General features: G+C 37.0%; 1 protein-coding gene across 1 annotated transcript in view; it reads left to right on the top strand.

Moving 5' to 3' along the window:
* The window catches only part of LOC131026819 (DUF21 domain-containing protein At4g14240), a 127,439-nt gene that overhangs the window by 76,360 nt on the left and 36,617 nt on the right, over window positions 1-14,462 (top strand). Inside the window, exons 5-6 of the mRNA XM_057956812.2 lie at window positions 5,650-5,736; window positions 5,918-5,989. Of these exons, the coding sequence (XP_057812795.1) occupies window positions 5,650-5,736; window positions 5,918-5,989 (159 nt within the window). The remainder of the gene's footprint in view (window positions 1-5,649; window positions 5,737-5,917; window positions 5,990-14,462) is intronic.

Raw genomic sequence — 14,462 nt, 5'->3', positions numbered from 1 at the left:
ATTATTGGGATACTCTTCTGTGAGTGAAGCTTCTGCCTTCAAAAATGCTCTCAGCTCTTATTCCCTTGCTACTGGCCAGCAGGTTTACTAGGAGAAATCTGCTATTTACTTCATCAACACTCCTTTGTTGAGGCAACAGAGGATTGTTGACATAATTGGCTGTAAGGTTGAGCTGCTCCCCTCTACTTATTTGGGCCTACCTCTTGGTTTGACTCCTTCAAACTCTTTTTGGAATTCTTTGATAGATAAGTTCAACAAAAAACTGGTTGGATGAAAAAGCTCTATGTTGTCGCAGGCTGGTAAGCTCGAGCTTCTTCAAGCTTCCCTTCAAAATCTACTTGTTTATGCTCTTAGTTTGTTTAGTATACCAGTCAAATTTGCAAAAGCGTTAGAAAGAATTCAGAAAAGATTTCTTTGGTCTGATGTGGAAGATAAGAAAATGATTGCTTTGGTTGCTTGGGATAAAGTCTGTGGTCCTAAAAGTAGTGGGGGGTTAGGTATCAAATCCCTTAAACCTTTCAATAAAGCTTTGTTAGCCAAACAGGTTTGGAGGGCCTATGGTATTAAGAGAGATTGGAGTAGGGTGTGGTTTGACAAATACATCCATAATCGGCCCATTCATTCCCTTCTCTATTCTGAAGATATCCCTGCTGGATCTTTTATTTGGAATAGTATGATAAAATCTATTAAAGTTGCTAAAGCTGGAGCTGGCTGGGTCCTTGGCAAAGGTAACAAAATCAGATTTTGGGATGATGTCTGGATCAAAGATGAGCCTCTTTTTAACCAGGATTGCAGCCATATCATTGAAGATTGTAAAAGGAGGTTTGGTTCTATGGTCTGTAATTATTGGGAGGAGAATAAATGGGTTAGACTTGATGCTGTTTATGCTGGATTCTCTTCGCTCCAGCATGATGTGCTGTCCTTTTCTGTCAGCAAAGACTCAGATGATGTCTTCTTATGGAAGAGTAATCCTAGGGGTACTTTTACTCTTGCTTCTGCTTACAAAATGATATCAACTCAGGCTTGTAACCCTATATGGACTAAAGTTTGGAATAGATTTCTCATTCCTAAAGTTAATATGTTTTTCTGGCTTGCCACTCATAACAAGATTCTCACTATCGATAATCTGGTCAGAAGAGGATTTATGATCCCTAATAGGTGTGAGTTATGTCAAAAAGAGGCCGAGTTTGTGGATCATTTGTTCATTCACTGTTCTTTTACCTGGGAAATCTGGGGTAAAGTCTGGACGCAATGGAAAGTTGATTGGGTTATGCAGAATAGTTTTAAGGAAGTCCTTTGGCATTAGATTTTCCCTACCAAGCTTCCCATCATCAAGACCCTTTGATCCTTTCTTCTTCCTATGACCTGTTGGAATATTTGGAAGGAGAGAAACAATAGAATTTTTAGGGAGACTAAGTGTTCTTCTCAGGTGGTCTTTGAAAAGATTTGTAGGGCTATTAAAGAAAACATCAACACCATTCACAAAAGCAACAAGCAGTCTAGTTATATTTATATGAATGATAATGATAAAAGGATTCTTACAGAATGAAAATTATTGAATAGGGTTTGGAAGTCTGACCTGAAGAGTAGAAGAGATAATGTGGTTTGGAGGTTCCCTCCTCATGATTGGGTGAAGGTGAACTTTGATGGTGTAGCTAAAGGAAATCTGGGTAATGCTGGTGGGGGAGGTGTTATAAAAAATTCTCATGGCTTTTGTGTTGCTGCGATTGCTTCTCCCTTTGGAATTCAAAACAACCATGTTGCAGAAGCTCTGACAATTTTAAAATGTCTTCAGCTTGCTCAAGGTTTCAATTTTGAAAAAAATTGGCTGGAGGGGGATTCCCTTAATATAATTCAGGTTATTAAAGGTATTAGTTCCCCTTCTTGGAATATCCAAAATATCATTGATAAGGCAAAAACAATGTTAGATTCTTGTGATAGTGTGGTTATTACCCATACCTTTAGGGAAGGTAATAGGGTAGCCAATTTGTTAGCTAATGAGGGGGTCCTTTTAGCGAAGATGCTAATTATATCGGAGAGACATCATGTAAGAACAAAGTATGAGAGCAATTATTTTATGATAGGATCAATGGTACATATTAATCTCGTCATTACCCTTTTTGGTTCGGACTTCAATGACAAAGTTTGGAGTGAGGCGGATTGTCAGATGATTAATTTGCATGTTTTAAAGGGCTACTTGAAAAATAAGATAATTACCTTGGTTTTCAATTTTAGCTTCTCTGTTCTTCAACATCTGGTTAGTTTGTGCTCCCCTGAGGGTTTCGATTTGAACTGCTTCTACATTATGGTTGGAAATCTCAACCGTAATGAGCCCACCAGCTGTGATAGTTGGAAGGGTGAAAGGAAAATTTGGAGAAGGCTGCATAAAAACAGCTTCACTGATTATATGGAGAAATTGCATGGGAGCAAGAAGCCCGTTTCCCGTGGTTCTGCCAAGAGTTGGAAAAATAATAGAGTTACTTTGTTTGGTTAGACCTGGAGAGTGGATGAAGATTTGGTGGCCGAGGTGACTGGTTTGCAGAAGGATGACATCAAGTTTTATAGATATCGTAAGTTCTCAGTGGAAGCCATAAAAAGTTTCCCCAAGAATGAAGAAGAAAGGGCTCACCTTGCCAAAAAGGATAATATTTCCTATTATCTCCCTAACCAGGTAAACTCCTTTTGGCATAAAATGTTGAAAGTGTTAATGGAGTATCTTACTGTTGATGATAGGTTCTCGTAAGTCTATAATTATCACTTTGTTATCCTTAATCACTTTGGCCATGGTTCTAAGATTTCTCTGCCCTTCTATCTGGCCTCCTCCCTTAATGACAGTCTGGCTAACCATGCTAAGAAACCCAATTCCTACCCCATTGCCCACCAAGGTCTTATTCTGTTAATTTATGAGCATCTTAAGGATAAAGTTAAGGCCAATAAGGATGATCCCCTTGTGGAGAGTGCCCATATCTCTAAGGATGGTAACGGTTTTGATTCTGATGAGGATTCTACCAATCCTCCCCCTAAAAAGAAATCGAGGGTTAGTAAGAAAGCTGAAGAAGACACTGAAGAGACGGTTGATCCTGAACAGAAGCAGGAGAAGGAGGTAGAGAAGGAGGCGAAGCATGAGTAGGAGAAGGAGGTGGAGGGTGAGAAAGGAGACAAGGATAATGAGTAGGGTAAAGAGGATTTTGATGAGTCAAAGGAGAAGGAGAGTCCCTATGATACAAACAACAGGGATGAGGTTCAAAATTATATGGAGGAGGGCAACCCTAGCCCTGAGGATTCTGCCCGGGACATGGAGGATGCAGATACTACTCTGAATGTTGTTAGAAACAACTCTCTGGAAATGTTTATTAATGATAAAAGAAAAGAGGAAAATTCTGAGGATAATAGTGAAGTAGAGGATGAAAAAGATATTCCTGACTGGTCGAAGGGTGAGATCATAAAGGGAGATGTGAAGCACTTGGAGGATGTGGTGAGGACTCTCAAAGAAAAGGGTGAGTCCGATTATGAACTGATAAACAACAGGGTTCAAAAAACCGAGAGTGCTTTGAGGAAAATCATGGAGCATAGCTTGGCTGCGATGAAGGTGACTTCCCAAAATATGAATGCGCTAGTTGCCTGCTTGGAGAAGGATAAGCAGAACAAAGATATTGTGATTGTTGATGATGAGCCGGGTTCTAGCTCTGTCTAACATTCTTCCAAACGCAGAACTAGGCAAAATGCTAAAGAGTTGGAGTTGAAGACTAAAGGTAATCAACAGGTGAAGGAAAGCAAAGACCTTAAAGAGGCAGCAAATGCAATGATGATGCTTGTCAAGGATGCTGAGGAGATCGTAAAGATTTTCACCTGGATGTTCTAGTTTCATTTTAGGTGTGCTAGTATCTTGCTGGTCTTTTGCTGTTCTTTTCTCTGACTGTTGTCTTTTGTGCTGATCTTTTGCTGCCTTTCTTTCTTCGTTCTGTCCTTTCTTGCTTCTCTAATGCTTTTCTTTATGATATTTAAGTGGGTTTCGGGTCCCTTAAAACCTGTTTTTCCTTAATCAAAAACATCACTCAGCACTAAATGAGAGATTTTGGTTTAAAAACAATATATTTCAAGCTCCTTTATGGTGTATGATAGTCACATGTTATCAAGATCGTCTTTGTAAGATTTGAAAGTAGTTTTCAACCATTTCAGGTGGTAAAATAGCAGGGTTTTCAAGATAAAATGAGGGAAAACAACACCTAGGATTTCAAGATCCATTTGTATCTCTCAAGGTGGTGTTTCAATCCCAAGGTAGTGACACTGAAAACAATAGTTTTTAGTTGTTTTTGCAGTCCTAAAATTGCAGGTTTGCAACATAGAGTGGCAAAGGTTTCAGTCTTATTAAGGCAGCCAACTTTCCACTCTCAATACAAATCCAAGAATTTCTTGTCTCTTTTGTCAACCCCTACAATTCTGAGACAATGGAGATAGGCTCATACATTGCACATGTTCTTTGCAAGTTCAGGGGTAGCAATATATTTTCTATGTTTTTGTCATTTTGTAGTTGGAACTTGCAGCCTTTGAGAATTATGTTGTAAATGTTAAGTATTAAGGATCTAGAATGTGTATGATGAATGGCTTATCAATTTTATGATATGAATATTTGAAATTTCCCTATTTTTTAATAGCTTCTCCCTTTGTCATCCCCTAGCATCCCCCTAAAACAGCCTCCAAAAAGTCCGTCCCCAAAATTTGTTACCCCATCCCCTACTGTCCCCATCTTGGAAACTTGGTGGAACAGAGAAAAATATCAATTCCAAAAGACTGGTGGTAATCAAAGGCAACTTGACTCAACCCAACTTAACCTAAAAAACAAACCACAATATCAAAGACCACCAAAAAGAGGACATAAACACATCAGATGCGGCTAAGAACACTAATCAGAGTCAATTCCAGAAGGAGGAGCTCCAGATTGAAAATGGAGAATAATTGTTTGTCTTATTCCAAAATCTTAGAGCTCCTCTCCTCTCCTCCCTCTCAAAGAATGTTTTTAGTTTATATAAACCCCCCTTGGCACATTTTGTTGCCGGGCAACAATAACTATAATTAGCTGTGGATCGTTGCCAGTTTTTGCTACCATACATTAGATATTGATTCATTTTTCACATTATTCTTTGTAAAGGAAAATCTAAAGCTATGAATAACTTGCAGGTTATTGGTGGGATTTTTTCAAAAAATATCAAATTTTCAACCAAAAAATGCTATTAAACAAAAAACTGGCCCGACTGTTTGACTTAGCATGATTTTGCTGCTGAGTTTATGATTATATATGGGTAATTGCCATTTTTTGCTATTATACATTAGATTTTGACTCATTTTTCACATTATTCTCTGCTTTGAAATTTCAAAGCGAAAGTAGATGAAAGTGTGAAGTGAAGCAATCACGGTGGTGAAATGTAATATCCTTCCTTTTGTTTCTTTGTTCTTAATTGTATTACTTGTATGATTAAGTGCACATGGATTTTTTTATGTTGTTTAAATCTTTTTCGTGTGCATCATATATTACTGCTTATGTACTAAGCAAACCTTACTGATCATCCCTATTGCAGCTTTGATTGTCAAATTGATGATAAAAAGTTGTTTAATTTAACCTATTTTTCCTTGTTAAATTCAAATTTATAGGTATTGGATTTCGTTCTTGGGCATAACGAGTCTGCTTTATTTAGGAGGGCACAACTAAAAGCTCTGGTTTCAATTCATGGCCAGGAGGTAACTTAAAAGGAACATTTTCTTATGCCCTATTGTTGTAGGAAGTTTAGATTGTCAAATAAATATCTAGGACCCATGATGAAGAAGTTTCTAGTCAAAAGCAATTTGTTTCATACTGAAGTATTATAATCTTAGAATCTCATTTTACTTAACAATTCTAGTGGTTGGATGCGAAACTCAGGCAGGCAAAGGTGGGGAGCTTACGCATGATGAGACAACAATAATAAGTGGAGCACTTGATCTGACTGAGAAGGTCAGCCTGCTGGGAGGCAATCATATTTCCCTTGATCTTTTATTGTTAAGATTATAGTTGTGTCATGTTGAGGCATTTGGTTTGCTTATATATAATAAGTGTAATACTCATCCATGACATTTTGGTTTCATTACTTATGATAGATTCAGCTGGAAGGTTGGGTCAATATGCAAGCAACAACCTTGTGTCCTTTGATTTTGATTGAATATATAAATTTGAGAGCCTGAACTAATTACTTTTCTCCATGTAAAATATTAGTTCTCAAATTGGTATCTTTAATACCTCTTCTGACCTCTTCTACGGTTTCTTTTATAATTTATGTTCAGGGTCCTCCATAGTGGGGTAATTTCCTCAAACTATTTATTATCACATATGGTTGTCTGTGTTCTAGTTGTTGGGGTCATGAATTTATTTTACATTGAAAAAAGATATTATATCCATAATTTTTCTATTTTGTTTGAGTTTTGAAATATCTGGTTGGGCTTAGGTTTTCTATATATACCAAAGTTCCCAGACTCGGACTTGGCTCTGACTTGGCAAGGCTGACTCGACTCGTAACTCGGCAATGACTCGGCAAAATAAGAAAACCCTTGAAATTTAGAGATTTTTAACGATTTAAAACTTGTTTCATGCACCCATTATTGAATTAAGCTTAAAGACACTATAACATCATCAAATAGAAGCTAGTTTGAACTTTGATCACATACATAAACATACATCCATCACATGCGTAGAAATGTAAATAAGGTGACTTGCTAAACATAAACTATGATCTAGAATGATAGTGCAGCCACAATTCCTAAAGTTTGATTCATTGACATAAAATGGTATGCAGAAAATAAAGGTTACAGCAGACTGTCATTAAGACAAATAATTGGCAAGCATCATATAACACTGTCTAAATGGACAGCCTTATAACTCCTTCATTAATGAATCAAATAGGCTCATTACATAGCTGATTTACATCAATTATATTGACCAACAGACATGGACACTTTCAGATTGTCTGAGAACATATGACAGTTATAGACTCACACATTCAAACTGGAAATGCAATGTATTTGATAAGCAAAGAACCTGGTAAGAGTCGCTTTGATGAGGTGATGAAGAATCAAGCAATATCCAAAATATTGAGGACTTCCTAATGCCCAATCGAACTGCTCACTGTCGTACCTTGCTGCGGATGTGAAAAGTCTGAGATGACAATGAGGACTGCAGATAAATGTCTCAAATCACCTACTAGCTGGTCGCGCTCAACCCAAGAGGAAAACACTTCACCAATTGATGTGTCCTCGATGCCAAATCATGAAATATGCTTCAGACACAGAATGGGTAATTCAATACCAATCTGCTCTTATTTTGAACCATTGTAATTGGGAAATGTGAAGTATGAAGTTTATAATTTATTTGAACACATGTTTTGACATGAAAACTTTTGGATCACATGCATTATGCCGGGTCACGACCCTCGGACTTGGAGAGTCAGGGCGTGACTCTCCTGACTCGGCGAGTCAGGCGAGTCATGCCCCCTGACCCGTCCGAGCCCGGGTCAGGGTCACCGTGACCCGGCAGGGGTCATCCGGCCCGCTGACTCGCGTGACTCACGTGACTCGCCGCGAGTCACAGAACTCTGATATATACACACATCACTTTTGTCCTCATACATTTATGAAATTTACAGGTGGATGATTTTGTTTGCCAGTGCTCACTCCTATTTTATACAAAACATCTTCATTCCATTTAATATGATTTAGCTAGTCAAGCTTTGAAATATCCCTTAATCTTGAAGACAATGAGGTAGGCATGTACATGAGAATAGTTACGTATACATAAGGCATACAATACAACAAACCTTAGATGATGAAATCATGTTTGATTATTGCCTCTGCAAGAAGAAAGAACTTGAAAACATTGCAGAGAACACATAAAATTGCAGACTATTTAGTTCAGTTATCGAGCTTCTTAGAGTTGTTCCAAAATCTGTCAGCCTTGTTCTTCCTTATAGAAAAAGTAAGAATTCTGACCTTGGGTACTAGAAGTGAACCTATAATGCATCATCTTTGTCTATATTCAAAATTCAAATCCTGTTTTGCACAACTGATTACATCCATTTGATCTCATTGGTTGGTAAAGTTCCAAGCTTTGTTGCCAGAAACAGGACGGCACCCAGCCGTTTCCCGTTTCAACGAAGGAAACCCGTTTCAACGCTGGAGAAATGGGTTTCTGGGCAGTGCCAGCATTTGGAATGATTTTATTTTATTTTTTTAAATAGATTTGTTAACTTTCTATTTTAATATTCACTAAATGTTTCTGCACAGGATGTTTCTAATATTCATGAGAGTGGGGGGTTTGGGAGTTTGATTTTTTCAATTTTTTTCTAAAATTAACATGGTAGATTATGAAGAAGATTTCTCTGCAAATTATTTTAGTTTAGAAATTTACTATATTATTTTCGTTTTTTCTAAATTAATTTAGAGATTTATTATTTTTTTGTTTTTGTAAATTAATTTATAAAATAATTTTTATATACATAGTTTAAGTTATTTAGAAATATTCTAACTTTTGATGATATATTTTGATATTTTTAATTTTAATGATATAATTGCAAACATTATGATATATGTATTTTCATTTTCTACCTAGAATCCTTTTTAAATTATGTAGAAATGATCTATAATAGTCTTGATCCTTATTTTGATTATGTTTTATATTTTACAAATTATATATATATACACACGTTTCTTATACGCAACTTTTAAATATTCGGTTTCTCGTTACGTTGTCGTTTCGGTTTCGTTTCCCGTTTCTCGTTTCTGGCAACATAGGTTCCAAGTATGTGATCATTAAAGTATACACTTAGAGTAAATGAAGATCAAAGATGCTAACTAAATGCAGTTTTCTGTCTCACATTCTCTATTCTTGGACTTTGTTGCATGCTTATTCACATTTATATCATCAAAATTGTTTTATTTTGATAGGTTAATTGTGTGTTCTATAGGCTTCCATGTCCATAAGAGGACAAACTTAAAAATGTAAAAGGCTTAAAAGCTGAAAATAGCTTGATTGGCTACTACAAAAGCCCTACAACATTGGGGCAGCAAGTATTGCGTGCAAAAAATGTTGGAATTTTTGTCATTGATGTCAAGGTTTATTTTGAAGTTTAATTGAGCTGCTCGCCTTCTTGGGTGCTTGAGGTGACTAAGCTGCTTGCTTGGCTGTCAGCTTGAGCTGCGTGTATGTTTGCAAGCAGGGTGTGTGCTTGCTTGTCATCATTGTCAGTTGTTGCATCAGCCCATGTGCCATGTCATTCTTTGAATAGTCAAACAAGTTGAATCGAAATATGTCTAAAGTTTTTTAATGTTATTTGAGGAGGCTGACTTTTCTTTTACATTCGATTGTAAGCTACAGTTGGCATTTGAATCTTTATTTATCATCGCTGTGATACTCCAATACATACGCTATTTATAGTGTATTTCTTCTAACAAGGTTTTGTGGCTTCAAAATTTCTTTTTAGGAGATAGTGGTGTGGTGATCTATCATTTCTCGTTAGATGCATATCGAAATTCACTCAAAATGATTTATTTCAGATAGAGTCGTGGAGGCTATTTTTATATTGGAAAGACTTACTTTGTTTTTGGACAACCACGATTGGGCATTCAATTTTTTTTTTTTGGTTTGAATTTTTTTGAGCTGAGTTGATGTGTGCAGATGGTACACTAATATTTTTATGCCTTCTCAGTATGGTGTTTGATGGAAGGAGTGAGGAATTTTTTTTTTTCCTCGAGCAGGTTTCGTGAAGATTTTGGTTTGTGCTGCTCAGAGAAGATGTTTCTTTCTTCAAGCACGTATGGGTTTTGTTCTCAGATACCGGTTCTCCCCTATTTTGGCTGGGTCCTGGTCCTGGTTCGTGCCCGGTCCTGGTCCTGGTCCGGTTCGCCCTGGGTCCCACCCGGGTCCTGCCCAGGTATGGGTTTTGTTCTCAGATATCGGTTCTCCCCTATTTTGGCTGGGTCCTGGTCCTGGTCCATGCCCGGTCCTGGTCCTGGTCCGGTTCGCTCTGGGTCCCACCCGGGTCCTGCCCAGGCGGCTGGGCAGGACCCGGGTGGGACCCAGGGCGAACCCAGGAGGACCCGGGTGAACCCAGGAGGACCCGGGTGAACCCAAGCCCGTGGGTTCCCAAAAACGGGGCCCACGGGTTAGCAAGCAATTAAAAACAATAAAAAAACAATAAAAAAACAATATTTTTAATCTTATAATTACATCTACTGAATATTTATTGGCATTGGCAATTATGGATTTATGATTTATGATTTATCTGTTATCATTTATGTATCATTGTATGGGAAAGTTACATTGTATGTTTGATGTTTCATATTTGTATGTTTGAACTATGAACATATATAATTTTGATGTTTGAAGTTTGAACATATATATATATATATATTAAAAAAAATTAAAATATATATATATATGTACGGACGAACCCGTACCCGTACCCAATTTTTTTTTTTTTTTTGCCGAATTCGCGAATCCGTACCCGAATCCGAACCGGAACCGGTAACTTAGGTTTTGTTTTTAAAATTTTAATTGTGTGCTGTCAGGGGTGATGGTGGAGTGGTGTGTGATACTTCTTTTGCGTGGTGCTGTCATGGTTAGGGAATATGAAGAGCTTTATTTTGTTGTGTTGCACTACACAATACGTGAGACATTGTAAATTTTGTTTTGGGACCATTTTTCTAAAAGTATTGGCAGACGGTTTGCGAATTCATAGTTTCTCTTTGGCTTTTCATGTATGCCATTGATAAAATTGCTGGTGTTAGGAATTGTGTTCATGGTGTATGAAATTGAGTGATCCAAAACGGGAATATGAAAAGGAGCAGTTCTTGTGTGGAGTGTGTGAATATATATATTCTAAAGTGTGTATGCTGAAAGGGTGAAGGATATACGAAAAGGAAAAATCTAAGGGTGTTTTCTAAAAATATTTTGGAGTGCTAAACAAATATGTGCAGGTCCATGATGCAGTATATGAAGTGTTCTTTCTGAATATAATCTGAGTAATAATGGATAAGACAATGATACTCTTCAAGTAGTTTCATATTGAATATTGAAGAAATTTTTGTTCTCAGGTTGCAGCAAAGTGTTCATTAATTCACTTTTGAGTTATTTCAATCATAGTTGAAAATCTCGGACTCGCCACGGACTCGGCAAACCAAAAATTTGGACTCGGACTCAGACTCGTGAAAGACTCGCGAAAGACTTGGCGAAAAAAAAAACCGTAGTTTTACAAAAAACCATAAAGAAATTAATGCATTTAGAGAACATAAGAGCCATAATTGAAACATTACACATTTCATATGATGAACAAACGCGCAATATTTGAAATTTCATCATTCATACTCATAGTTTCAAACTTTCAACTCTAAAATGTATAATACCAAGGTTTCATGAAGATTTTGGTTTGTGCTGCTCAGAGAAGATGTTTCTTTCTTCAAGCACGTATGGGTTTTGTTTTTAAAATTTTAATTGTGTGCTATCGGGGGTGATGGTGGAGTGGTGTGTGATACTTCTTTTGTGTGTTGCTGTCGTGGTTAGGGAATATTAAGAGCTTTATTTTGTTGTGTTGCACTACACAATACGTGAGACATTGTAAATTTTGTTTTGGGACCATTTTTCTAAAAGTATTGGCAGACAGTTTGCGAATTCATAGTTTCTCTTTGGCTTTTCATGTATGCCATTGATAAAATTGCTGGTGTTAGGAATTGTGTTCATGGTGTATGAAATTGAGTGATCCGAAACGGGAATATGAAAAGGAGCAGTTCTTGTGTGGAGTGTGTGAATATATATATTCTAAAGTGTGTATGCTGAAAGGGTGAAGGATATATGAAAAGGAAAAATCTAAGGGTGTTTTTTAAAAATATTTTGGAGTGCTAAACAAATATGTGTAGGTCCATGATGCAGTATATGAAGTGTTCTTTCTGAATATAATCTGAGTAATAATGGATAAGATAATGATACTCTTCAAGTAGTTTCATATTGATTATTGAAGAAATTTTTGTTCTCAGGTTGCAGCAAAGTGTTCGTTAATTCACTTTTGAGTTATTTCAATCATAGTTGAAAATCTCGGACTCGCCACGGACTCAGCAAACCAAAAATTTGGACTCGGACTCGGACTCGTGAAAGACTTGCGAAAGACTCGACAATTAAAAAAACCGTAGTTTTACAAAAAAACATAAAGAAATTAATGCATTTAGAGAACATAAGAGCCATAATTGAAACATTACACATTTCATATGATGAACAAACGCGCAATATTTGAAATTTCATCATTCATACTCATAGTTTCAAACTTTCAACTCTAAAATGTATAATACCAAGATTTCTTCAATGCTAATTATGTTGTTATATGGAGCCTAATTAGACTCGGAGGTTAAATTTTCCCTACTTCCATCAGCGCAGTTTCCCCCTATATTTTTTGACAGGGGTTTGGGGGCAGCGCCCCCAAGTTGGGGTCAAGGGGCAATGCCAAATGAAGGCTAAAAAAATGAAAAAAAAAATGAAAAAAAAACTTATTTTTAAAGCTTGCCTCTTGGTTTTTCTGGGTCGCGCGAGTCCATCTGAAAGACTCGCGAGTCCGTGCAAAAGACTTGCGCGAGTCCTTGCAAAAGACTCGCGAGTCTTTCAAATGGACTCGCCTCGCGAGTCCTTGGTGAGTCGACTCGTGGCTCCCACGGACTCGCAAGTCCGTGGCGAGTCCATGAGTTTTAAAACTATGATTTCAATCAACTTGAATTAAGGTTTTGTGAGAGTCTGAGGTTGGTGCCTCAATCAGGTGGAGTGGGTGCTTCATCTTTTCTGAGAGTATTCTTTAGAGAGGTGGTGCTCTTTGTAAATTGATTGGTCTTTTGTAATCTGGGTTGGTGCCCATTTATGGTAATGAAAGCTTTTTGATGCCATGGTTTTTCCATGAGGAATCTGGTGTATCTGTTTTGATGTTTTCTTTTTCATTTTTCATGTGGTTTCAAGTTTTTAAAAAGTTTAAAAAATTGCAATACTAATTCACCTCCCCCCCTCTCAGTATTGCTTGTTTTCTCTTCAATTGGTATTAGAGTCAATACCTTCGACAAAAGCTTAAAAGCTTGAAGGTTGATTTTGTTTGGTCATAAGATGAATACTCTGGAAGGTATTGCAATGAATAGAGCTCCTCTGTTTGATGGCTCTAACTATGCAATTTTGGTGTGTCAGAATGCGAGCATGCTTGATGTCTCTTGGATTTGATGTCTGGAATTGCATGTTGATTGGCTATACAGTTCCTCAAAACCCACCATCCTCTGTTGATGAAAAGAAAGCGTTTGAAAGCAATGGAAAGGCTACGAATGTTATACTGTGTGGATTGTCAGAATCTGAATTTGTTAAAGTCTTTGTGATACTGCTCAAGCTATGTGGGATAAACTCAAGAATGCTTATGAAGGAGATGAAAAGGTGAAAAAAGCCAAACTTCAGACTCATAGGATGCAATTTGAAAGTCTGAAAATGAAAGAAGATGAGAATGTTGCAGCCTATTTTCTAAGGGTAGATGAAGTAGTGAATTCTCTTAAAGGTCTTGGTGAGAAGGTTGAAGATAGTTTGGTTATTCAAAAAATCTTAAGGTTTTTCCCTTTAAGATTTGATGCAACGATTTCAGCCATAGAGGAGATGGTTGACCTTGATAAATTGTCCATTGACAAACTCCATGGTATATTGATTGCATATGAGATCAGGACAAACACAAAGTCATCAAAGAGGGAGACTTTCTTCAAAGCATCAAAGAAAGGCAAGCAAAAAGAGCAAAGTTCATGTGATAGTTCAGATGACGATTCTGATTCAGAAGAACTATCTGTCATGAGAAAGTTAAGGAAGAATAAGAAGAAGATGCCTCACAAGTGTTTTAACTGTGGAAATGCTGGACATTTTGCAGCCAAATGTCCATATGAGAATAATAAGGATAGCAGCTATGAAAAGAGGCCTAAGTTTAACAAAAAGAAGTACAGAAAAAAAGATAAGAAGACGTGGAAATCCAAAAAGAGTATATTCAAAAGAGGATAGTGATTCATCTGAAGAAAGTGATGAAGAATCTTAGAGGGCTCTAGAAGAAACTCATGCTGAAAATCAAGAGGATGAAGATGTTTTTGATGAAGAGGATGGAGAAGTGGATCTTGAACAAGAATTGTTAAGTGCTCTAAGTGAGATTAGAAGTCTCAAAAAGAAAAATCTAAATTTGAAGTTGCTCAAAGAAGATAGTGAAGAAAAAATGAGGAAATCACAGCTCTTGATGATGCTGAAAAACTCATAGATGACTTGAAAATCCAGATTGAGGAAGCTAAGAAAAGTGAAGAAGAACTTAAAAAGCAGATCAAGCTAAAAGTGGTAAGTTGTGAGAAACTTGAGGCTGAGATTGTCTCTTAGAAGTTTAGATAAATCTTCATCATTGCTGAAC

This window comes from Cryptomeria japonica, chromosome 1 (genome assembly GCF_030272615.1).
Source record: "Cryptomeria japonica chromosome 1, Sugi_1.0, whole genome shotgun sequence".
Taxonomy (NCBI): Eukaryota; Viridiplantae; Streptophyta; class Pinopsida; order Cupressales; family Cupressaceae; genus Cryptomeria; species Cryptomeria japonica.
The sequence above is the reverse complement of the archived record's forward strand: the minus strand, read 5'-3'. Positions and strand labels throughout refer to the sequence as shown.